This window comes from Tursiops truncatus, chromosome 4, assembly GCF_011762595.2.
Source record: "Tursiops truncatus isolate mTurTru1 chromosome 4, mTurTru1.mat.Y, whole genome shotgun sequence".
Lineage (NCBI taxonomy): Eukaryota > Metazoa > Chordata > Mammalia > Artiodactyla > Delphinidae > Tursiops > Tursiops truncatus.
In genome coordinates this window covers 36,968,412-36,995,091 of record NC_047037.1, presented here as the reverse complement: position 1 = coordinate 36,995,091, position 26,680 = coordinate 36,968,412, and the positions used below count along the sequence as shown (strand labels likewise).

Genomic DNA, 26,680 nt, shown 5'->3' with positions numbered 1-26,680 from the left:
ATAACTGATAGGTTCACTTCTGTCATAACTGATCATTCAAATGCCAAAAAACTGCGAAAGGATACGGAAATTTAAACTACATAATTTAAATTTTGATATGATGAAATATATGGAACATTGCTCAGAAGGTTTGATAAGCAAGTTCTACCAAGCAAGGAACATGTAATCCCCATTTTATATAAACGGCCTCTGAGAATAGAGTGTGCAGGAATGCACTAAATTCTTTTTATATGTCTAGTAAGTATGATACTAAAAAGAGACAAGGTCAGTACAAGAAAGGAAAACTGCAAGTCAGTCTCATTTAAGGATATAGATGTGAAAGCTCTAAATGAAGTATGAGCCAAAATCCAGCAATCTATGCATTAAAATGCATCATAACCAAGCTGAGTGTATTCTAAGAGTATAAGATTGATTAAACATTAGAATATTCATTAATTTACTACAATAACAAGTTAAAGGAGAAATCATATGGTCATGTGGACAGGTGCAGAAAAATCGTTTAATAAAATTCAACACTCATTCATGTTCAAACTAGGAAAAAGACAGGAACTTAAACTGATAAAATCTAAATACCAAAAATGTGTAGAAACATGTACATACATTATGATGAATCCTTAGAAACATACTCTCTAAAGACAGGAATAATAAAACGATACCAGTGGACACTGGTTCTATTCATCAAAGTGTTTGAGGTCCCAGCCGGTAAAGTAGGACAAAAAAGAAATGTAAGGAATAAGGATGGAAAGAAACGAAGTTTTCATCAGTTATTGTAAGTTGATTATCTATATGCAGAAAATCTAAGAGACTCTGAAGACAGTTTATTAATAAAAGAACTAAACTTTTGCTGGATGAAAGGTCAATGTACAAAAATCAGTTGCTTTCTTAATGCAGCACATAAATAGAAGATATCTTTAAAAGACCAAAAACTTTCATTTACAATAGCAACAACAAATATGGAATACCTAGGAATCTATTTAACAAAAGATATATAAGGTACAGCTAATATCACAAAACTTTGAAAGACATAAAAAAATTACATAGATAGAAGAATATATCAAGTTCTTGAATAAGAAAACTCAGTTTCACAGAGATGTCAATTATTCCAAATTAGTCTATATATTCAATGTGAAGAAAAAAATCCTAACCTAGTTTTTCAAGGAAGTTGACAAACTAATGGTAAAATTTATATAAAGTAGAGGAATTTGAAGTAGAAGATGAAGAAATTTGCCCTGTGAGATATAATGATTTATTATAAAGTTATTGTAATGAAGAAAATATATAATTGGTGAAGGTATGACAAATAACCAGAAACAGATCCAGATACATGGGAAACTTTATATATGAAAGAGGTATTACAAATCAGAAGGGAAACAGTTGGCCACTCAATAAATTGATCTGGGACAATTGTTTATATACACACAAATATATATTTATAATTAGATCCCTTCCTCATATATACAAAAAGTAAAATCCAGATGGATTAAAGACAAACATAAAAACGAAATCATAGGTCTTCCCTGGTGGCACAATGGTTAAGAATCCGCCTGCCATTGCAGGGGACACAGGTTCGAACCCTGGTCCAGGAAGATCCCACATGCCACGGAGCAACTAAGCCCGTGCGCCACAACTACTGAGCCTGCACTCTAGAGCCCGAGAGCCACAACTACTGAAGCCTGCGCGCCTAGAGCCCGTGCTCTGCAACAAGAGAAGCCACTGCAATGAGAAGCACATGCACTGCAGCGAAGAGTAGCCCCCACTCGCCGCAACTAGAGAAAGCCTGCACGCAGCAGTGAAGACCCAACGCGGCCAAATAAATAAAATAAATTTAAAAAAGAATCATAATGCTTTTAGTAGAAAATATAGTAGAATATTTTTATGAACATATTCATTATATTAGGGAAAAATTTCTCAATAACAAAATCTTTAAAAACCACAAAATAAAAAATTTAAAAATCAACTCCATTAGGATTGCAACTTTAAAACTAATAGACCAAATATTAGTATCCAGAATAAATAAGGAACTTCTACAAATCAATAAGAAAACACAAACATCCCAATCGAAAATAAGTAAAGGATATGAATGGCCAAATCACGGCAGAGGAAATGACCTGAAAACATATAAAAATGGTGCTCAGCCTTACAAGTGAGTAAATAAATGAAAATTAAAACAAAAAATGAGGTGTCACCTTACACCCCATCAGATTGGCAAAAACCGATGTCTGTCAAGACCAAATGTTGGCAACAGAAACATTCATGCTCCTGGTGGGTATGTAAATTGTTATAATCGTGATGGTAGGCAGAATAATGAACCCCTCCCCAAAGATATCCACATCTTAATCCCCATGACCTGTGAACATGTTGTGTTTCATTGCACAGAAGATGGAATTAAGGTTACCATATAAGGAGATAATCTTAGATTATCCAGATGGACACAGTGTCACCACAAGGGTGCTTAAGTGGAAGAGAGGCAGAAGAGAGAAGCAGAGGAAGAGGTGTAGTGACAGAAGCAGGATCAAAGAGTTGCTCTGTAGCTGACTTTGAAGATGGAGGAAGGAGACCCCAAAGCAAGGAATGCTGGTGGTCTCCAGAAGCTAGAAAAGCCAAGAAACGGTTCCTTCCTACAACCTCCAGGAAGGATCCCAGGCCTTCCAGTACCTGGATTTTAGCCCAGTGAGACTCATGCCAGACTTCTGTATTATGGAAATATAAGATAATAAATTTGTGTTATTTGGGGCCACAGTTTTTGTCAGTTTCTTATGGCAGCTATAGAAAACTACTACAACCACGTTGCAAAGAAATTTTGGAACATCTAGAAACTTAACTCCGAGGGAAAACCCCACTGCTTTGCTACTTAATTATGTGGTCCAGGGACCATCAACATCACTTGAGAGCCTGTTAGAAATTCAGATTCTCAGGCTGTACCTCCAATCTGTTGAATCAGTATCTGTGTTTTAACAAGTTGCCCACGTCATTTCTAAGCACATTAAGCTCAGAATCAGTACCCAAGGGAATATCACCCATTTATGCACAACGAAATAGTCTAAAAACTGCAGCACTATTGGTGAAAGCAAATAATAATAACAATAATAAAAATCTTCCAACCATATAGTATATGAATAAATTGCTGCATATTTATACAATAGAATACCATACAGCTGTGAGAATAAATGAAGGAGAACTTCTTGGATATAAAACTTCAATACAATGTTGGATGGGAAAAAATATGTTGCACAAAGATATGTACAATATACTATTGATATAAAATTTTAAAGCATGCAAAGAACACTGTAAATGCTTATTGATATATTCACATACAATTGAAGTGTAAAAACATTCACGAAGATGGTAAACACCAATTTCAGGTTGGTGGTTGCCTCTGGGGAGAAAAGGAAGTGAGTGGGGTGGGAAGCAATTATGGTACAAGGTTAAGTTTTGGTAAAGCTGGTTGGTAGGCACACCAGTGGTCCTTATATTTTTGCCTATATTTGTCTAATGGCTTGAAATATTTCATAATGAAGAAGAATATATTAGTTTATGAATGAAATTTATAGGATTTCTACACCAAAGTGTCTTCATCAGTTTCAAATTTTTAAAAAAGCCCTTATTTATTTTTGTATTCTTTGATCAAAATCCAAGTCAGCTAAAGATGACTAATCTGGGTTTTCCCTCTTCAGGGGTCCCAGGACCTTTAATGAGTATTGTTCCTGTCTTCAATTACAATGACAGTTCCATTTATTGTGACCTTTTTTAGCAGTTAATCAGTATGTCTACATAGCTAAGTTCTATGAGCTAATGTGCTTTGTAGAGATTGGGCATGACATTGACAATTCCTGATCCTTTAAGAAAAAGCTCTTAGTAAAATTAGTAAAAATAAGCAAAAATAAATTAAAAAATAAAACAATGTTTTTTACATTAAAAAAAAAACCTGAATATTTCCAATACCTTGGAGTCTGTGAGCATATGCCTAAAATCTGTTTGAGACTAATTCTATGAACCATGTGTGGAAAAAGCAATTCTCATTATTTATCGTCACCAAGATATATTCACCATGACCCAGGATCACCCTTTCATTAAATTTAGTCATAGAGATTCTGAAAATTCTGGCCTTATTTTCTTAATCCTCATATCTAAATGTCCCCACCATTTAGTAAGGGTCTACACATGTATAATCACTGCTTATTTGATTCTTTCTGTGTAAGTCTTCTATATACAGAGCCAAATTTAAAGTAAATAGAAGCAAGAAAATTCTTGTTCTAGAAATCCCTAGAAACAAATTCTGAGACATTTAAGTTCTTGAGAGGATTTTTCGAAAAAATCCATACCATAAAATGATAAGCAGATGTTTCCCATATGTTGTTTGCTGATGAGTCCCTGCAAACCTTACATCATATTTTTTTCTTCAGGTTCCGCCATTTTAAACCCAGTTGTCCATACAAGTCTTTGAGGCAGGTCACCTGTGAGAAACAACCTGAGTGTAAACTTCCCTTGAAATAGTGCAGAAATTGGGGATCTAAATTTGCATTGCTACTTTTCTAACTATTCGTAAAAATAAGGCATAGTTTCCACGTATCAGTTGTCTGAATCGTGCCTCCATATCTCTCAGGAACATGAATACATTCCTCTGCACTTTTTTTTTTTTAGTTCAGTTTCATTCATGCTTATGTCACCGCTTAGTTTTCATTTAAACAGCATCCAAATGTTGTTTTTCGTCAGGAATTCTTTATTGGAACTGTTTCCTTCTCAAGGGTGTTGTCTGGTTACTGTCAAATTTTCTTTTCCCCATGGTGCATTACTCAGGAAAAATTTTCATTAGATAATAATGCTGATCATATCATAAAATATTCCCTTTTATGGAATCTGTTTAAATAATGATTCAGTGATTTTTCAGAATAAGGTACCATGTTATTTTTAGCAGAGGATTTGGCCATTAGTCTGTGCTGTTTAATATGTGAGGAGGTCCAAAATTTGTTGCATTGATAATAATGGTATTCTATGGCTCATGGGCTGATAAAGTCATCATTTCTGTTATTATTCCTTCAACAGGTAATGCCATGTTGTTGAGGGTGTTACCTGCTGTGTACCATAAGCAGCCTCAGCCAATTAACAGACACCTGACAGAACTCCTAGCCTTGATGTCTCAGCTGGAACAACCAGAACAGTACCATCTTTTACGGCTTTTGCATGTAGCTGCAAAGAGGAAGCAACCGGAGGTAAAGTTTACGTTATATACCTGATGGTTCATACAACTGGGTCTGTTTCTGGGTATGTGGACAGGAGGTATGCTTCAGCTTTCCTCTCTCATGTATCTGTGCATGCTCACCTTTACATAAAAGCACTCATTCACTTCTTCTAGAATCATAAAAGTGAGGAGGTAATGGCAGAAGTTGGATACTGTCTTAGTGTTCTCTAGAGAAACAGAAGCAATAGAATGAATCTGTCAATCAATCTGTCTATCTATCTGTACATACATACATACATACATATTTATCATGAGGAATTAGAGTTGGCTTATGCAATTATGAGGCTAAAAAGTCCCACAATCTGCCGTCTGCAAGCCGAGGACCCAGGAGAGCGAGTGATATAGTTCCAGTCCAAGGACCTGAGGACCAGAGGGCTGAGGGTGTAAGTCCCAGCCTGAGGCCCGGGGAAGACTGATGTCCCAGCTCAAGCAGTCATATGCAGGCCTTCAACAAATTGGATGTGGTTCACTCACACTGGAGAGGGCAATCTGCTTTCTCATTCTACTGATTTAGATGCCAGTATCATCTGGAAACACCCTCACAGACATACCCAGAGTAATGTTAAACCAAATATCTGGGCACCCTCTGACTCTGTGAAGCTGACACATGAAATTAACCACCACAAGTACAGTAATACAAACACAACCAATGTGCAAATCTGTAGCCATTTAGGACAGCTTTAGTGAAAGGTCAGTGTGGTCGTGCAGTCCTAGGAATCTACAGTTTCTCAGATAGGGCCAAGGAGGAGACCTACACATGCCTTGAGTTATGGGGAAATCAGACTGCAGTGAGAGCAAAGCCTCACTTTCTAGATAGCAGATTACTTGTTATTTGGATTCAAGTAAAAGATTGTAATAATTAGGATGCTTGTGATTATCAGTAACCAAACACCCAACCCACAGTGGTTTAAACAAAAAGAATTTATTAGCACATGCAATGGGGTAAAACCTTCAGATGAGGCTTGATCAGGGGCTCAAATATGTGAGCAGAGCAGCTTCTGTATCTCCATTTCTCAGATTTTTGATTTCTCAGTGTTGGCTCTCATTTTCTGTAGGATTTCTCCTTGTGGGCTCCAGATGGGGCTAGGGGTTCTCTAAGCAGTATGCTTTCCTACAACATCCAAACCAAAGTCCTGACAGTCTCTGTTTCAGACACATGCTCTACCCCTGCAGCTTCTCCTGAACCCTGAGGATACTCACATAGAAACTAGAGGCTGCCAGGAAGGAGGAAGTAGAATTGGATTCTGGAGGGCACCAAGACATGTGCACAGTACAGATTAATGGTCAGCCAAGGTTATATATGGCTGCATCTTCGCTCCATTTTCCTGATAATATCAATATCCACCACTTGAAAAACCAGTCAACACTAAGGTGAAGCCTGGAACATTTGGATTCAACATCAAAATTGAAAGAAAGGCAGGCAAGAATGGTCATATGCATAATTAACCACAATAGACTGTAAGCTCCTTGTGGTAAGGCATGATTTCTTCTTTTCCTTTGTATCCCACATCTTGGTACAGTATCTGAGAGCACTCAATAAACATTCATAAAACTAAAGTGAACTAAACAGGGTGATAAGTGCCCTATGAAAGGTATAAACGGCGGGCAGGGGATAGTGAGTTCTACCTTAGGGGAAAATAGGTTCCATGAAGACGCACAAAGGGAGTGGCATCAGGCAAGATGTTGAAGCTTTATGTCAGGTGGAGCAGAGGGGCAAATGGTCTTCAGGAAGTGGGGACTGGGCTGGGAGACCTGGACACTGGAGAGCAGGCTTAAGCCCCACCCCCAGAGGTTTCAATTCAATAGGTCTAGGATGGGGTCCCCGATTCTGCCCTTTTACAAGTTCCCAGGTGATGCTGCCCCTGCTGCTTCAGGGACCACACTTTGAGCAGTAAGGCTAGAAGTCGGGCAGAGGACTGGGCACCTCTCTGTTACCTGGTATGCATCTTTGCTTTTGCCCTTAGAATAATATATTGTCACTATTTTTTCCCCATCCATCTCTTCCAGTGCACCTTAAACTCCTTGAGGAGCAAAGAGTGTGTCTGCATATTTGTATGAACTCCCTAGCGTAGTGCTGGGCACCTAATAGGGTTTCAATAAAACATTGTTGAATCTGGAAATGAATAAATGAACAAAAGAGGCCAAAGAGAGTGAAGACCATGAAGAACAAGGAAAAAGATGTGTGTGGTCTCCAGAGGGGGAAAGTGGCTCAACAGGGTCAAGATCTAGGGAGTTAAAGGAGATTGGAGATGGGAATTGACCTTGGATTTGGTAGCTGGGGACTCACCAGTGACCCACGAGAGGCAGTGGTCTGTGGGGTGAAGTGGGGAGTGGCAGGCATCCATTACTTATTGTGTGTGGAAGGGAAGGGTAGGAAATGACCACACGAGTGTGGGAGTTTAGGAGAAATAAGGAGGGTTTAACAACATCCAGTAAGAATAAAGTGATTGAGGTTGTGGGAGAAAATATTAGATAAAATAAGGTACTAGAGGAAGTCTGGGAGTGAATTCCAGAGCACAGATGGAGAAATGAGTTTCAGAAAGGATTAAGGACAGAAAGGATGGGCAAAGCTACAGCAGAGTTTGGGCTGGGCAGAGAGTGGAGTTGAGGGATCACTGGGTCACCTAAAAGAAGGCTCAGGGTGAGGGGGGCACAGACAGGATGGTGTATTCGTTTCCTGTGCTGCTGTAACATTACCACAAATGTAGTGATTTAAAACAACACAAATTTATTACCTTATAGTTCTGGAGGTCAGAAGTCTAAAATGGGTCAACAGGCTTGCATTCCTTCTGGAGAATCTAGAGGAGAATACGTTTCCTTGTGCTTTCCAGCTCCGAGAGGCTGGCCCATGGCCTGCATCACTCTCGTCTCTGCTTGACTCTCCTTTTTCCCTCTTCCAAGGCCTTTGTGAGTACATTGGGGCCGCCCAGATGATCCAGGATTATCTCTCCATCGCAAGACCCTTAACTTAATCACATTTACAAAGTCCCTTCTGTGTGGAAGGGAGCATTTTCACAAGTTCTGGGTATTAGGGTGTGGACATCTTTGGGAAGTCATTATTCTGCCTACCACAGATAGAGACTGGGGACCAGGTGATATGGGGAATAGTGAGAGGTGACTAACAGGCCAAACCTAGTTTCATAAAGGAGGTGGCTGGCATGCCATTTGATCTGCAGCCTGAGAACAAAAGCAAAACAAACACAGTTTTTGGAAAGGCAGGTTCAATAAACGTTCAAGGGGGATTTGGATAGAATAAGCTAGTTCTATCCAAATAGAATAAGCTAACTTATTTCCCATAGGGTAAAGGATGGGCATAAAGGTAAATGAAACCAAGAGGAGGCTCACTTATAGGAAGGGGGAGAGGAAAGGCCTTGGTGTCACCTGACCCAAAAAGGTAGGGTCCAAGAATGAGGGTGGCACCATGTGTGGTGTTCAGAGAGGTCCTGTCAGACCTCTGGTTACAGGCCTTCTGTGGCTGTCCAGAGACTCGGGAAAGGGCTTATGAGGCCATTTAAAACCAGGCCCTTGACTGTTGCCTGGCCTCGTAGGGTCACTTTAATCCTTACACCTTGAACAACTATACAGTCTTAGGGACCACAGGTGGGCATTCTCTATCAGGGCACTGAGTTTTTACATATATGCTATGTTCTCCATCTGGAATGTTCTTTCCTAACCAGGACCACCCTTTTTGGGCTGACAGTTGCTTAGGTGTTGCTTTCTTGCCAGTAGTCCTCTCTGACTCCTTTCTTCTGCCTAATCCCAGACATAGCAAATTTCACACTGTCATGAATTTGTCTCTGCTGGTCTCTCTCCCTCTGGATCACCTTGGCTGTGATGCAGATGCTTGAGACACAAGGACCACCTTATCCATCACTGTGTCCCCAGTGCCTGGCATAGTACCTGGCACACACAAGTCTCTCCACGAATATTTCTTAAGACAGATGAGTTAGTATTAGTGCCTAAATTTGCAGAGGATTTTACCATTCACAAAGGACTTTTGTTTTAACATCTAATATCTCATTTAATCCTACCAATAACTCTATGATGTGTTATTTTTTCCTCCATTTTACACCAGTCAAAATGGATGCTTTGTTGCAAATGGAGTGTAACCTTTAAAAATTGTATAAAAATTAAAAATAAATCAGTTAAAATCAGAAAAAAAAAAGAAAAAAGAATGTTTTGAGAGGTTATCTTGCCCCCATCTCACAAGTAGTAAGCGGTAAGTGACAGGTCCAGCACTCTGACTCCCAACCCCCTCCTCTCTTGGCCTGGGGGAGTCACTGAGTAGCCTCCACTTTCAGAAGGCCACAAGGGAAGTGTTACCAGGTTACAGAAGGCAGGGGAGGGTGGACAAGGGGCACCAATAGTGGTTGAGCTCATGCCAAGTACCAGGCACTGTGTAGGTGTTTTACAGAGATTATCTCACTTGTTCTCCACAACCTTTTCATTTTGTAAACAGAGAAGTTGAAGTTTGGAGAGGTCAAGAACAGTGCTGGTACCAAGGAGTGACTTGGTGAGGTGGCTTTTCATGCCCCCCTTATCTTTATCGGCCCCTCCAGCTTTCAGACGGGCAATGTCCATGTCTTCCACAGGCCATTACAGTCACAATGCCCCGCCCCTAAGACTGCCATTTACAGAAAATCTGGGGCTGACACTGGTTAGGGAACTTTCGCAGAGCCATACAGATTAGGCTGAGCTACCTCATCAACCCAGTCTAATTCCAGCCAGTGAGATCTTTTGATCTCAACATGCTAAAAAAATGAGACTGTAAGGCTGTGGCTTGTGAAACAAATGGGCGAGCCGGGGGACACAGTAGAAAGGTAAGCTAGACAAGAAAAGGAGGAGAACTGAACAGAAGGGGAAAGAGAATGGGAAAGCGGATTGCTGTAGGTATTCCTGTAGGTGCTGAGTGTGGATCCTAGAATGAAGAAGCAAAGGATTAGGAAGCACCCATAATGACGTGAAGGGACCCACCAGGGCCAGGATCCTAACTGGTGGCAGGAAGTGGTGACTAGGGCACCACCCAACCCTTTGTTTCCCCTCAGCACTTCTCTTCCTGTTAAAGCAGCCCTGCCCCTTCCCACCCCCCTTGCCTCCTTCAGCTCTTTGTCAGCTAACACCTGGTTACTGAGATGCTCAGGCAGTGAGCTAGAGAAATCCCTGATTCACCTCTCCTCTCTCTCATGTTCATTAATTAGACAGCAGTCAAGGGGAAAAGGAGGGATACAGAGAAAAGTCTACTGAGAGAGGAAAATGAAATACGTGGCAACAATCAAATCTACAGACTGAGGCTTTCAGTGTAAGTCTAGTTAATTCAATTTCAGATGAAATAAGAGGCTAAATGAGAAGGATTTTGACCTTGTGACATTTGGATTAAAAGGGGGTTTTTTCCTTCTGCATAAAAGCTGTGCCAGTGCTCTGTAACTTGGAGGTAAACTGAGCTGGTTCTCCAATGAAGGCAAGTGCAGGAATGTTTTCATGCTTTCTTGAATGCACTCCTCATTACCCACCTTCTGTGACCAGTGATAACTGGGCTCTCCAGGGCTGGAGGGTCAACAGTTGGCCCTTGAAAAAAAATCTTCTCTATGTATAGCTGACTAGTCCATGAGGTTGTGAACGTGACATAGCGTCAACATCCATCCGTCTGTGAGTTTCTGATGTTGCTGCCCGATCATGTGGTATCCCTTCCTCCATCACTGCCCTCAGAGTATCCCTCTTTTAGGAGGCTATCCTTCCTAGGTGGAGGGAGGCAGTTCTTGGCTAGTGACTCGTGGCTGGAATCTCCAGAGGATTCTCCGAGTTCATTTATAGGAAAAGGCTGGGTGGTCAATTTTCCAAGTGGCCTTCTGGGGCTAAGTCTGTATTCTCGGCTGCCAAAAACCATGCTGTAGTCTAGTCAATGAAGGAAACAGAATTTAGTAACACATATGAACATATGTGTTATTATCCCCAGGATGTAGGTGTCTAGCCCTAACCATACAGAGAAGAGTGGCAGGAAATGGCAAGTTCAGCCCTCTGTTGATTAATGTCCAGACCCAGAGGAACTGCTTTTGTGGTCTGGTCCCTAGAGTCATTTTCTAGGATTTTCTCTCAGCAGTGTAGAGCATTCCTATTCACATACCTAATCCTACAGCACCTAACATAGCATCACCAGGCTGACAAGACTCAGAGGTCACTTGGTATTTATTTAAAATGAGAAGCCAGTTGCAGAGCATTAAGTTAGAGTGATGGAATATATATAGACTGTTCTCAAACAACCTTTGGAGCAGAACCCTGGATTTCAGAATATATATTTCGTTAGTATGGTGGGTATAAGTAATACATGAAAAGAGTAGCAGTTATTTTATAGGTTTCTGGAGATTAATAGAACTTGAGTACTATCCAAATTAAATTGAAAGAGAAAATTGAACCTGAGGACTAATTTAAGAGGGAGTGTGGATACACACGTGCACATACACATGTACATGTACACAATAGCTCGACTTTTTATTCTGTAAGTAAGAATTTAAATGTCATTTGCTGCTAGTTAAGTTATGGAGCTATGTTTTCAGATGGTCGCACCCTCAAGGTCCCCATGGGCTGGAGTAATGAGCTGTGTCCACAAAATTTCAGTTCAAGGACAAGATGCTAAACTTGTCAGCAGACTGCTTTGGGAGACAGAAAAAGCAGTGATTAATTCTGCTCAGGAAGGACCAGAAAAGTCAGGGATAGGACCCTTCCCTGGGCTACTTGCTTTATACTGTTCTGGTTGGCCCTCCTCTGCCTGTGCCCCCAGTTCCCATGCACTTCCCTGTCTACTAGACATAGTCCAGATAACTGGGACCTTGGAATCCCCTTCCTGTAAGTCTCCATCCTGCTTCCAGGATGCAAGGTCTGGTCCCTGGGCCTGTTTTCCCAAGAACAGGCCATGCCAACAGTGTGACCCCATAGGTCTGAGAGGCAGCCTAGATGAGCTTGCATATGTGGGCTTGGGTATCCACATATATGCATAGGAGACTCCTTGAGGGCAAAGCCCGGGGTAGGAAGAGAAGGGAGGGGCAAGAGATGGGGATTAAGGGTCATTTCTTCCTGTTCCCTCTACAGGGGCCAAAAATTCTAAATTCAGATCAAGCCTCCCAGATTGTTATAAAGGTGTATGTGTCAGGTAAGAAGATAGAACACTGTATAAGACTGCAGAATATTTCAGTGTGTGGTCTGGGGGTCTCCCTTGTTCTCTAGCTTCAGGTTCTGTGTATGTTAGAGCAGCCTGGAGGGAAGGCTTCCCAGAAGTAGAGCTATTTGAGATCAGCTTTGAAAGTATGAGTTTTCTCCGTATTCAAGCCACTGTGGGTGGTCAGTGGCATGTTGCTGGCTCAGAGGGTTCACAGAGGAAGAGCCAGCAAATATACCCGTAAGCGAAGACCCTAGAATGCCGTGGCATTGGGATTCCAGCCATGCGCCATGGGAAATCTTTTTTTTTTTTTTTTTTTTTTTGCTGTACGTGGGCCTCTCACTGTTGTGGCCTCTCCCGTTGCGGAGCACAGGCTCTGGACACGCAGGCTCAGCGGCCATGGCTCACGGGCCCAGCCGCTCCGTGGCACGTGGGATCTTCCCGCACTGGGGCACGAACCCGTGTCCCCTGCATCGGCAGGCGGACTCTCAACCACTGCGCCACCAGGGAAGCCCCATGGGGAATCTTTGACATAAGCAGATGAAGTTTTAGGCAGTGAGGAGGCTGAAGAAAGGGGAAAAGACTTGAGGCTAGGAGGTCAGTTTGGAAGCTCTGTCAGAGTCCAAGGCGTGGGGCTTGTGGCCTAAACAAAGGCCGTGTTAGCTTGCTCTTTGCCAGCCATCTATGTTACCTTAGTGGCTACTCTACTCTCAGCCAAAGAAGGCTTTCTCTGAGTTATGAGATGACTCCAATGAGGCACCATGAAGAGACCAACCTAAGGAAATGCCCTGTGTTTGGAAAATATAATTTCTCCTTATCCAAGAATATCTAAAGCCCAAAGCACCACTTCCCTTAAATGTGAGTGATAAACTTCAAGAAATATCTGCCTTTGTTCATTCACATTATTCACATTTTATTATTATTCCCATTATTCAGGGTTTCTCTTTTCTTTGCTCCTATGGATTCAACTCTGCCCAGAAGTATATATATTTGCCTGAGCCTGCCTGCCTGCCTTTCTTACTTTTTCTTTCTTCCTTTCCCCTTTTCTTTCTTTTCCTTTTAAAATTTTCTTTATAGGCTTGGGATGTATGGCTGGAGTTTAAATAAAATTGTCATGACTGGAAGCACGTGTCACAGGTGTTCCAGGAATAGGACATGAAGAATAAGGACTAGGAAATGGAATTTTGTAGAATGGGGCAGGAAATGTGTAAGCGTTTTCCATTTCTAAAAGCCTCAGGTTAAGTATGCTGCCCTGACCCGGAGCAGCTGGCTGACACTTCTGCCATAGGTGCCAGGGACCTCTCATAGTTTCACCCAAAGGACATACGGTCAACCCCAATGCACAGGCAGCCTTTACTGAACTGTTCATTCATATGTGCCATTTACCAGAAACTACCTCTGTCCTTTTCTCCGCAAGTACTGGATATGAATATCAAGTTTAAATTTATACACAGGATGATCCTAGTGATCTCAAAATTATCTTCTTTTATGTCCTTATTATTTATGTTGTATATGACACATGGTAGTATATATGTTTAAACATTATGTACAACTATTCAAGTACTATGGTGTGGGGTGGGAGTTGGGGTTATCCCAAAACTACCCTATAAAATCATTTAGATCTGCCTTCCTTTTATTTGTTCCTTAAATATTTATTGACTTACTTTCAGGCCAGACTCTGTGCTAGGCACTGAGGATACATTCATAGGTACAAAATGGAAATGATTCTTGACCTTGTAGAGATTTCAGTCAGTCTGCAAGGCAGACACTGGAACAGCAATGAGAAGGAAGTATGAGGGTAGGAGCTTTAGCAGGGACATGAGACTGAGAGGGGAAAAGAAGAGGAGTTGAGGAAGATTTTTTAAAGGAAATAATAGCTAATGTGAAGCCTCAAGAATGATAAGGAGTTATCCAGCAAATTGGGGGCAATAAGAACTACAGGCCGAATGGATCACATGAGTAAAATTCCAGACACAAGAGAAAACTTAGCAGGTCAAGAACATTTTTTAAAAATCCAACATGGTGGAAGTGTGTTATGTGATGGGATCTGGATGGGGAGACAGTAGAATAGGTGGGTAAGGAGCTAAGTCTAGAAGGTGGATAGGAGTCAGTTCAGAAAAGGTATAGTGAACCTCTGGCTTGAGAGCAATGAGAAATTAGTGAAGTATTTAAGCAGGAGAGGGTCACCATTGTGGCCACAAGGTCGAGAAGGGATTGGACGGACAAGACTGAAGGCAGGGAGAACAGTTAGGAGGCTGTTGGAATAACCCAAGTGCAGGGTGACTAGATCAGTGTCTCAGCTTAAATGTCCCTGCTGAGAGGACTTCCCTGACCCCCAGCCTAAATCAGGGCCCTGGGACTGTGTCTCACAGCACCCTGTATTTCCCCTATGTGACATTTATTAAAACTTATAATTACGTATTTCTTTTGTAACTATTTGTTTTACTAAGTATCTCCTTTACTAGACAGTGAGTTATTCCATGAAGGCAGGAACCTGTCAGACCTGTTAGAAACATTAACTCCAGCACCTAGAATAGTACCTTGCAAATGGGAAGGACTCCATAAATATTTGTGAATGAGTGAATGGATAGATGAATGGACATGGAGGGAAGTGGACCCATCTGTGGGATACTTGGGGGGTGGAATCAATAGGACTTGGTGATTGCTTGGATGAAGCTGCTGATAAGGGAAAAACAGTTGTCAAGAATGATTCCTAGGGCTTCCCTGGTGGCACAGTGGTTGAGAGTCCGCCTGCCAATGCAGGGGACACAGGTTCGTGCCCCGGTCCGGGAAGATCCCACATGCCGCGGAGCAGCTGGGCCCGTGAGCCATGGCCACTGAGCCTGCGCGTCCGGAGCCTGTGCTCCGCAACGGGAGAGGCCACAACAGTGAGAGGCCTGTGTACCGCAAAAAAAAAAAAAAAAAAATGATTCCCAGACTGCTGACTTGAGCAGTCAGATGATTGTGTCATTTATGGGGAAAGAAGACACTTGGGGCTAGAGAGGTGGGAAAAGCAGGTTTTGGGCAGGGGATAAATTCAGCAGATTGAGCTGTGCATCAGATTCAGTTTTTATACTGGAATCTACATTTCAAGTTTCCCTTACCAAAACAGCAAACCAACAACAAACAAAAGAAATAAGCATAGTAGAAGTATGGATGGGCAAATAGTTTGTACTTCTTTGTTCAGTTTTCCACAGGTTGTCCTTTCTAATTCTTTTATTTTAGCAGACAAAACAGTTCATTAAATCATCAGTATGCAATGTGTCTATGTGTTAATATAGAGACTTTATTCCACAAAAAAGTCACATTCTCCTTAATACAAATTATTGCATCTTTATATTGATAAAAGCATTAAAAATTAAGAAAGATTAGGATATTGAGAATATGGTAGAAATTATTTAATAATTATTTATTATTATTTAATAATTATTTAATTAATATATAATATAATTATTTAATAAAAATTAATAATTTTTTATCGTATTACATTTTTGTGATCCAAATGGAAAATGGAAGAAAATGGAAGAGCTCTTTCCTGCTTCCTTACTTTTATTATTAAATATTTCCACACCATATTTCTCCAGTTTGAAGGCTCTGATTAAAGTCATCGTCAAGGATCTCTTACATACTTATATTGTCCTTTAAATTGAAACTCTCTGATAGTCTATGGATAATTAGGAGTTAACTGATGAAATGAGGTAGTGGAGAAGACCTTATTACAGAGAGGGAATAATATGTGCACAGGTCCCATGGTGAGAGGAATTTGAGAGAGAAAAAAATGCCATTGTTACTAAAGTTGAGAGAGCAAGGTGGTCATGTCCGAGATGATGTCTAAGGAGTAGGCAAGTAGGGACTGAGTATGTAGGCCATGTTAAAAATTTTGGCTAGTATCCTAACTTCTAGGAATCTCTAGTTGTTCTGGGTACATAATAGGTATTCAATAAATATTGTTAATGCCATCTATGCTTTTCAATTCAATTTAATTAGTGGTCAAATTCATTCTTCTCAATATATGCAGCACAGTTGATAATGGACAGCACAACCAATTTCTGAGAACACTACTTGATAATGTTTTCCGTGAGTCTTTAGGAAAACTCTATTGTATATGAGCACCAAAAATAAAATAAAAATAAAAAATTGAAGCTTTCAGGGTGGTTTGGAGGAAATGTAACACTACCGATAAGGACATAGCACATCAAAACTTGACTTACGAATAGAAACATTTAAGCATTTTGCAGCCTTTACTCTTCAATAGCAGAGTGCAGATTTAAAGAGGAAGCAAAAGGAACTGAAGCCTCTGAAATTTTATTGTAAATTTAAAATTTCAGACTTGGGAGATTTGTTTGAGTTCCAGCAAGAGTAATAATCTCAGAATGTGTTGAGTTCAGATTGAATACAAAAAATATTAGGTTGATTCTGACTTAATTAATTTCCTCTTTGTTTCTCTTTCTTCCCTCTTCTTCTCCTTTCTTTCTGTAGGTGGTTCAGAAGTGTATTCCTTTCCTAATCGGGCATTTGAAGGATTCGACCCATAACGACGTCATCCTAAGCATCCTCATAGAGATAGCAAGCTATGAGCCAGTGGCTTTGAACAGTTTTCTTCCAATGCTGAAAGAGATTGCTGAGAGATTCCCTTACCTCATTGGACAAATGGCGAGAATCTATGGAGCTGTTGGGCATGTGGATGAAGTAAGTATGGGTTTTTTCTCTCCATTTCCCTAAATTCCATCAGCACTTAATCCATAGGAGCTCTATGACCTACAAATTTGTCCTGAGACTTCTGAGAGTTTCGTTTCTTTCTCTCTCTCTCTTTTTTTTTTTTTTTTTTTTTTAATGCATGGACAGCAGCCTCTGGATCAAGGGCACATTGTAGCAGGGTTATGTGGAAGGTTCAGGAAGTGAAGATTTCATTGCTGGAGTGTCAGTGAGGAAGGCGAAGGGTTACAATGGAAAGAGCACTATGACAGATTCAAGACCACTTTGTAATAACAGCAACCAGTAAGAGTTTCATCTCATTTCTGGTTGCAATTCTGGTCAACCAGGAGACCATCAGTAAACACAGAGTTAGGTCCCAGAGACTGCATATTAATGAGAACCCATAGCTATCCTGTCAGTAATTGCCTGGACTCTATGTTTTGAGCCCTCTACATGATGTTACTTGAGAGAGTGCAGTAAACGTTCATGGATGTTTAAAAGTCCTAGTCTAAATATTTGCATAATAAAATCTTTCGGAAGGGACAACAGGATGCCGCCAGAGCTTGTGGGGACTAGGCAACTAAGAAAGAATTTCCAGAAATTAAAGTTCTGAAGGGTGTGTGCCTGCATGTATACACACACATGCATGTCTCTCTGGTGATTTCATATTGGGATTTAGGATTTTTATCTTTTAAAAATAAAAGCAAATATATAATCGATAGAGGAAAGCTTTTACTTTCACCCACTTACCCATACTGTAGTTTCCTATTAGATAAATATAAAATTGTACAACTCTTAAAAGAGATTTCATAGTTCACCAAGTTTAGCAATCTGTTTTGTTTGATTTCTGCTGAGATTTGTGGAGAGCCTGGTGAATGCCAGGCTTCCTCCTGGTTGAGGGCCTTACTCCTCTAGTTTCCCAGAAGAAGGTGGGAGAACTGGTCTCCCAAGCAGTGTGTATTTATGAATGTGACAGTGATTCTTGTAAAAGGATTACTCGGTACTGACGTGCTGCTTAGTATAATCCCTTTCCATTCAGTGCTGTTTGGAATGTCTCCTGCCTGCCATGATCTGCCTTGTGGTAACAGTTTCTGTGCCCATCGCCTTTGCTGCCAGGAGAGGCTGCTGGTATGCCCAAGTGCTTTTAGGCCAACTGTAACCAACAGCTGTTTGCCTGAATCTGCTGACATTGCAGATTTTTGCATGGACCAAAAAATTCAACCTCTGGTGTGCAAGGCCTTGGAATCTTCAAGTGGTAGTTCTTTTTGTCACAAATACATTTACGATTCATTAATGTGTAGTGATGCACATTGAAAGTGACTACACCTCCCATAGAAAATGTAATCTGTAAACAAAACAAAACAAAACAAACAAAAAACACTAGCCACTGTAGGTTTATCTGAACTAAGGCTAACTTGAGAGAGAATGGACTATTAGGTGACATTTTTTGTGACTCCAGGTGAGTGCAGAGAGAAGGCGAGGAGGGTCCAAAGAGCCTCAGGGATCACTTATTTCAAAATTCAGAATATCAGAATATTTCCTCATCTCTGTCTCTCTCACCTCTCTCTCTCTGTCTCTGTCTCTCTCTATCTCTATCTCTATCTCTCATTCTCATGTGCCCATGGAGGCATCTATGTTTGGGAGAGAAAAAAATTTTTTCTGTTGCTTCTGATTCACCTCCTCAGCAGAGAACAATTTTAGATCAAATACTTTCCAAATGTTTCTGGATATCAGGACTATATTAGGAACTTTTTTAACAAAATAAGTTCTTGGGCCCCATAGAATACCTACTAAATGAAAAACTCCAGGAAAGGGACCCATGAATCTGGATTTATGGGACACCCCTCTCCCACGTCTGCCAGGGTAATTCTGATGCAGCATTTTGTGGATCAGTATTTGAGATCCCTTGACATAACATATTTAAAGCATTTTATCTTTTAGACAAAGGATCAGTCAGGCCTTGTCCATCACCCATCCTGCCCTCCTCCATCAAGTCATGTTAATCAATTAAAACTTTTCCAGACTACTGATATAGCAGTTTACATGTGGTCAGGAATAAATAACACAAAAATTCAACAATGGTTTAAACAAAGATACACATCTATTTCCCTTGCACATAAAGAAGTCTAGAAGGCAGTCAGTCTAGAACTCCATGTTTCAGAAACCCAGGCCCCTTCTCCTTTGTTGCTCTCCTATCCTTGAGCACACCAAAGAGCACAGGGCTTCTATCTCATGGTCCAAGATGGCTACTCCTCTCCACCCATCAATTCAACATTTCAGCCAGTAGGAAGGGGAAAGGGGAGAAGAACTCTTCCAGACAGTCAAACACAACCTATTGTTTATAGCCCATTGGCTAAATAAAACAAAGCTGCAGATGACCATACCTAGCTGCAAGGGAGGCTGGAACATCTAGTCTGGATTTAGGTGGCCATATGCCCAGCTAATCAAAAGAGAAGGACAGAAAGAAATGACAGGGGACAAAGAATGTCTCTGTTGCAGTTCATCAAGTCATTCGTTTCTCTGGGTCTCTTTTCTCTCCTCAAAAATAAGTAATGTCTTTGCACTGGATTACCGCCCTTCTGGCTCTGATATTCTTGAATTCCATTATTCCATTTCATTTAAGATCAGACTGACACAATTACCTATAAATGTTAGTCAGGATCCTTTACTCAGAAATAATGCCTAAGATATCAGCCTTTGAAAGTCCTTCTTTTAGTTTTAAGAATGCTAAAATTCAGATGTCCCAAGAATTAGTAGTCTAAGCAGCTATTAACTGCTTAATTTGAGTAAACCTGTTCAATGTTCTAAAAATTTTGTGGAGCCATATTCCTAAAGACCAAAACCAATAAGCAAGATACATGTGTATGGTTATTTCTCTCCAACCTCTTTGCAGAAGGAAACAGAGAGTTACTGAAGTACATTGCCAGGTGGGTATGAGGGCAGAAGTCAAGTATGGGCTCCTGGCTACCTATGGAGGAGGACATTGCAATAAAAAGAGAACAGCAGGAACTTTGCCCTAAAAAGGCCCAGCTGTTTTCTGTGTGGAGAGCTTGGTCTGTGTGACATAAAGGGACATGGGGATATATGAGACATGGAGATGTTTAGGGTGTTAATGATGAGACAGCCACAGGACCCTAGTGATCTCAGGCCCTAGGATCCTCTTTCTCAGTCTCATCTAAAAATTTCCCAGCCTCATCTAAAAATTGACGTCATTAAAATATTTTTTCTCTTTGACACCAGAGTAAAATTTTCAGATGTATTCAGGGGTTCCAAGTATCAGATGATTTCTGTTGCTAGGATTTTAAAAGATTTTGGAAATACAGAAAAGCCGATGCAATTTGAGTATCTTGCTTCAACTTCTGAGATGCGCAGTCTGTGACTGATTGGAGCCTACTGTTGATCCCTCCCTTGCTGCCTGCCTTCCAGCAAACTGCACTGTTTGATCCTTAAGAGGAAGAGGGGAGTCTCCAGGGGATGTAAGGCTGTCAGGCCCAGGGTAGCCTCAGGGGTAGAGTCAGCGTGGAATCAATCACACATGTTATTAATTGACTTCTGCCCCACCTTCTGTGCCTGCATAAAGCCAAGTGTAGGAACTGCAGGGCTGGCTATGGGGAACCATACCACGTGTGCCTTTCTTTCAAATCAGCACCCATCTGGGTGGGCAAACTGTTTTCAGCAGCTGCTAGCAGTCACAGTCTTCCCATCTGCTGATGTAAACCCAGCAGAGGAAAGTTGTATCTATAAAACAAAAAATAACACCCTATAGATACTTATTTTCGCTATCTCCCAAATTACCTCAGGGATCTTTTTTTGCCCAGATTTGGAAAGAAACCATGCTTAATAGCCATGGTGCTTGTGTCACTATAGGAGGCTGTAGGGTGGTGACTCACAGGCAATTTTCAGGTGTGTTCCGGCATCCAAAGTACATATGTTGGATGGAGAGTGAAACTAGAAGGAACAAAGGGCAGAGAAATCTACCCACTTCTAGGGTAACTGATGAGTGGTTGCCTCTGAGGTGTACCTTCTTTGGCCCTGTCCAGTAAAGGACACAGCTGGCTCTTCATAATGCCAGGATACACCCCACTTCTGTGGTGTGTTCAGTTGAAGCAGATGCACAAATAAGGAATATTATTTTATTAGACATGTCCTCAGCATGGCAAAAATACACAGGTCCTTCTGTCTTTCTCAAATGAGGAGACTATATAGTGGAGACCTCCAGACAACAGCAGAAATGACTTAGTACTTTCTGAGGGTCCATCCTCAGACCTACATCCAGAGAATTCATATAAAGCCCTTAGCACAGTGCCTGGCATCGGGTAAGTGCTTGATACATTTCAACTCATAATAGTAATAATAAAAACAACAGCAATATAATAAAATCCTACCCAGTTGGAGAGTGTTACTGAGAGAGGAATGTGTTTCTTCCCACTCTAATGCATCTCTTGTAGAATTACCAGTTTTTTTCCTAAAAATGCAAGTGTGATCCTACTTCCTTGCACAAAGTCTTCTGTTGGCTCCTCCACTGCCTATAGGATGCCATCATCTTGGCTTGGCCCTACTCTCCCTCTCTAGCTTTAACTCTTATCTGTCCAGGCTGTTCCAGCCCCGCTATGTTCTGTCTGTTAGCATTTTACATCCTTCCCTGAGCACACCTTGCTCTGACGTACGTCGTGATCCTCACAGCCTATTCTTCTGCCTGGATAGTTTCCATCCCCTGCTCTTACTTATCTTTCCTGACCCAGAGCAAATGTCGCCTCCTGTGTAAGCTCTTCCAGTTCCCTTAGGCAGTTAGTCACCCCCTCTATGCTCCCACCTCACTCTGGCTGTACCTCAAAGGCCATACCGACTGTGCCATGTCATAATTTGCCTGTCCATGTCTATGTCTTTTCCATGAGTTTCTGAGCTCTCATAGGAAGGAATCATACCTTATCCATCTGAATTCGCCTGTGGCCAAAAGAATTCATGAGTACTCTAGAGTACTGTTAACTAAGAATTTGAAGGTTGGATTCTCACTAGCCACGTTCCTTCAGTCAAGTCTCTGTCTAATTCTTCTAGGTGACATAACTATAACTTAAGAGAAAGGAGAAGAAAATATTAAGATGGAAAGTGTTGTTGACTCTTCAGAGCCTACACAATTTATCTCTAATACCTAACAGGTGAAGGATGAGAATAAATTGGATAGCGGACCTGACGTTATTAACCAGAAAGCATATGATGAGCCATGTCTATCTGTGATTCCCAAAGATCCTGGCTCTTGGTAGGTGACATCAGAGAAAAATGATGTTGAGTGGATCATGAAAAGAGGTTTTCAGTGACTTCCCTGGTGGTCCAGTGGTTAAGACCTTGCCTTCAAACGCAGGGGGTGTGGGTTTGATCCTTGGTCGGGGAGCTAAGATCCCACATGCCTCATGGCCAAAAAAACAAAACATAAAACAGAAGCAATTTTGTAACAAATTCAATAAAGACTTTTAAAATGGTCCACATCAAAAAAAAAAATCTTAAAAAAAAAGAAAGAAAGAAAGAAAAGAGGTTTTTATATATGAGAGCTCAGCAGGCAGCAAACCGGTTGAAGTACAGCTCCCAGGAGGAACATTCACCACTGTAGACTGAGCAGTGATCACCACCTAGGATATGTCTGTGTAAGAACGCATTGCATGAATGATCTTGCTGCCCATGGGGACATCCATACACTGTAACATGGTGGCTAAGAGGGTGGTCTTAAGAGTCAGACCGCCTTGGTTTGAATCCTCACTCACTGTGTGGCCTTGAGCAAGTTACATCACCTCTCTAGATTCAGTTTCCTCATCTGTAAAATAGGAATAGCAGCATTATTTACCTCGTAGTTTTGTTGTGAGAATTTAATGAGTTAAACCATGGAGAACAGTTTCTGGCAAATGGTAAACATTCGATAAACATCAGCAATTTATTACTTCCTCAGTGGTGCTCAGGGCTTTCTCATTGCATTTATTTGGATATAGACTGAAACTTAAGCCAAACAGACTGAAATCAGGGAAGACAGGAACAGGTTAATGGTGTGCCTCAGGGAAAGAGACTGAGTGGATGTGTATGTGGGGGACAAGTCAAAATAAGGACAGAAATAAAAGGAATGAGGTACTGCATGTACCATCAAAGGTATAAAGCGGGACTGGCTGTATCTTCTTTCCTTGTTAGGAAATAACTGGTATATATAAATTTTTTTCCTCAGAGTGGAATGTATTTCTGCATTATATTTATATTGTAGACCACCATTCCTGAGGGGAATAAAAGTAACAAAAACAATAATAAAGCCACATTTTGTAAAAATTTTTATAATTTAAAATAAGCCTAGTTTTCTTGGGGGCACTGGAAGTGCATTGCTTTCCATAAAGGGCAGGTGGTCCCCAGCTCCCCACCTATAAAAACAGCTCAAATAAGTTTGCAGCAATTTTTTAAAAAACTCTCATTAACTAAATCTGAAGTGGTTTAAATTAGATCCAGGCCAGATTGCCTTTTCTTGCCCATGAAGAACTGAAGTAGAATGCTTCAATTCCAGAGGCTTTATTTTTTTCATTATTTTCTTCACTCATTAGACTCTCTGAGCCACGCAGGTGGTCTCAGCCCCCTTGGTTGGGTATTGCAGTTATTACAACCCTCTTTCCCAATGTGGGTCCACATGCAAAAGAGACTTCTTTAGGAATGGCTTTGACTTTTTTGAGAGGACAAACTGCATTCATGTGTTCTGTCCATCTACCTAAGTCTCAAATAAACGAACTGAAGCAATTTTAGTTTAAGAGTCCCATCCTCACCAGGACCTCATCTCATTAGAAGGCACACACTACTACAGAGCACACCCTCCATAGCTGTGTTTCCCCCGCCCTATGCCAGACCCGCAAGGCAGCCAACCTATGTGGCGGAAACAGAGATGCCCTAAACTGCTCTTTACACATTATCTCATAGTACGTGGAAGGATGTTACGGCCAGCTGTTTTCCTTAGCTGGAGACCAGCAGTTTGCACCTGTGAAGAATCAAATGGCATGCCCTCTGAGGGCGGCCACTGCCAGGGCGGGTGTGAAATCCTGTGCCCTCTGCCTTGTTTTCCTAACTGGCTGGAATATGCTGGCCAAGCACCAGGGTGTGTTTATTACATCCTCTCTGGGCTCAGAGTCTTGGACACGTTTCAAGTAGAGAAGTGACACACATCTTGCCCAGGTCGCGTTTCTGTGACATCCGGCAGGCCTTCCACAAAAACACTTGCAGGAGGAAAAGGAAAAGAATGACAAAGGCAACTGAGAACCACATTACTGTCCTCATCCTGACTGTGTGGAAAAACATCCTGCGACATAGGAGCTGGATGGATGCTATGCATCTCTAACTAGGAAATCAAGACTAAGGGCCCTAGGGGCCATTCCACAAGATGAAGGACCTGTGACTTAAAAACCACAGTTTCCCCAAGGGTGGGGGATTTAGTTAAAACTTTGGAAGGTTCAATGTCTTTGGGGAAGCCTTGGTTGGTGCCAGCCGGCAGCTACTTAATACTACAGAATTGCCATCATCGGGGAAGATTCTTTTTTCCAAAATGCAAGTAGCTTTATTGTTTTTTATATTGTAAAAAGGGTACATGCTAATTGAAATGATATTAATAAGTCTCTCGCAGAGTGTAAAGAAAACAAAAAAATCTTTTAAGTATATACAAGATATGCTTTCACATAACAGAGCTGATTTTCCATAGCCTCTCTCAATGATATAGGGTTGAGTCGCTGATTCTTTCTGAGTGCAAACCCCAGTGCTGGTGGTGAAGGGAACACAGAGAGGAGAAAGACATGGTCCCTGCCCTAGAGGGGCTCACAGTGAATGGGGGGCAAGAGAGATGTACAAACAGATGATTAGAGTTTAACTTGGTGCCTGTTAACTACTGATTTCTGAACTGGATCAAGAAGGAAAGAACTCACCTTGTGTGGCTGAGTTTGGAAGTGTGTTCTAAGTGAGGCTTGTTGCATGATAGGATTATGTCAGGGGAGGAGGAGGAAAGTATTCATGGGAGGACACAGCTGGTGCAATGGCATGCAGCTGGGGGAAAGCCTTCTGGAAGCCATGAAGAGTTTCAAGTGCCTGGATAATGGAGGGAGGGGAGAGGGATGAGGCTGGATGGTAGACTGGTTCCAGATGATGGAAACTCCTCATTGATTAGCAGGCAGTTCTTGTTTTCTACCTTCTCTCTCCAAACTTAACTTATCACTGGTGTCCAGGTCACGTGGGAACAGTATTTTGTTTCCCTTTATTGTGTAGACAAGCAAATGAATACTGTGTACCTCAGAGTTCCCCAGAAACTAAAGAGCCTGTTAAAAGGACAAACAGTCCCCACAAATAGTTGCAAATGTAGGATAGTAATGGTTACAAAAGTTACATGTTGCAGCAATTTTCAACAGTGTCTTGTAATTATCAACTGTAATTTAGGCCAACCGACCAAATCCACAAGGGTCTCTCAGTGGCTCTGTGAGGGGAGAGCTTGGCAAGGCCTAGAAAGGGGCCTCTGCTTGACCAATCTCCCCTCAGGATTGAACCCCAAGGATAGTTAGCCTGGTCCCCACAGATCTCACCTTCTCTTTTCAGAGGGGACTTCTGCCTTTCTTATACCGGTGTCTGTGAGGAAGCAGGCCTGTGCCTGCCCCACCAAAAGCATAAAGTTTCCACTTAGCGACTGCCCTTCTAGGCTTGAGCTTAAGATGTAAACGAATCCTGGATTCATCAGAAAGGACAACGTGGCATTGGCAGCAAGTGGGTTGCTACTTCCAGCTCAAATCCTGCTGCTCTTTTAAGGCTGTAGCACAGACCTTGCTCTGCCCATAGCCCTTAGGCTTAAATCACTTCAGCATAAGCCAGCTCTTCTGATCTCTGGTGGCCTCGGCCTGCAGCGGCTTGAAGCAGGGTTTTGGTTCCTGGCCAGTGATTGAGGTCTGGTTGCAGCCGTGAGAGCACCGAATCCTAGCCACTGGACCAGTGGTCAGCGACAAGGCCCTGGCCCTATGGCTTTGCAGAAAAAGAATTCCCACAAAGACGGAAAGTAGTGAAACAAGTAAAGTATTTATTAGGAGAAAAACGAGTACAGTACGTGTGGATAGACACACGGGCAGGCTCAGAGAGTCACGCCCTCGTGGCAGTTTGAATCACTTTTATGGGGCATTTCTTCCGGGTTTCCTTTGGCCAATCATTTTGATCTGCCTGGTTCAGAGTCCATACCTGGTTCAGAGTCCGTATTTGGTATAGCTCAGGATTTTTCCATGTGTGCACACACATCTCTTAGCCAAGGTGGAGTCCACTGAAGAGGCCTATGTGTAGGTTTGGCCACTTGGTATCACTCCCCCTTTTTTTTTTTTAATTTCAATTATAATATTTTTTATTTTTAAAAATTCTTTTTGTTTCGCAAATTTGCAAGATCATTACTTTTTTATATTTTATTTTATTATTACTATTTTTTAACATCTTTATTGGAGTATAATTGCTTTACAATGGTGTGTTAGTTTCTGCTTTGTAACAAAATGAATCAGTTATACATATACATATGTTCCAATATCTCTTCCCTCTTATGTCTCCCTCCCTCCCACCCTCCCCATCCCACC

The 26,680-nt window shown here is 41.5% G+C and overlaps 1 protein-coding gene across 1 annotated transcript in view; it reads left to right on the top strand.

Annotated features, from left to right (window-relative positions):
* VEPH1 (ventricular zone expressed PH domain containing 1) overlaps window positions 1–26,680 on the top strand; it is a 214,913-nt gene that overhangs the window by 57,792 nt on the left and 130,441 nt on the right. Inside the window, exons 5-6 of the mRNA XM_019946334.3 lie at window positions 5,044–5,210; window positions 16,869–17,078. Of these exons, the coding sequence (XP_019801893.1) occupies window positions 5,044–5,210; window positions 16,869–17,078 (377 nt within the window). The remainder of the gene's footprint in view (window positions 1–5,043; window positions 5,211–16,868; window positions 17,079–26,680) is intronic.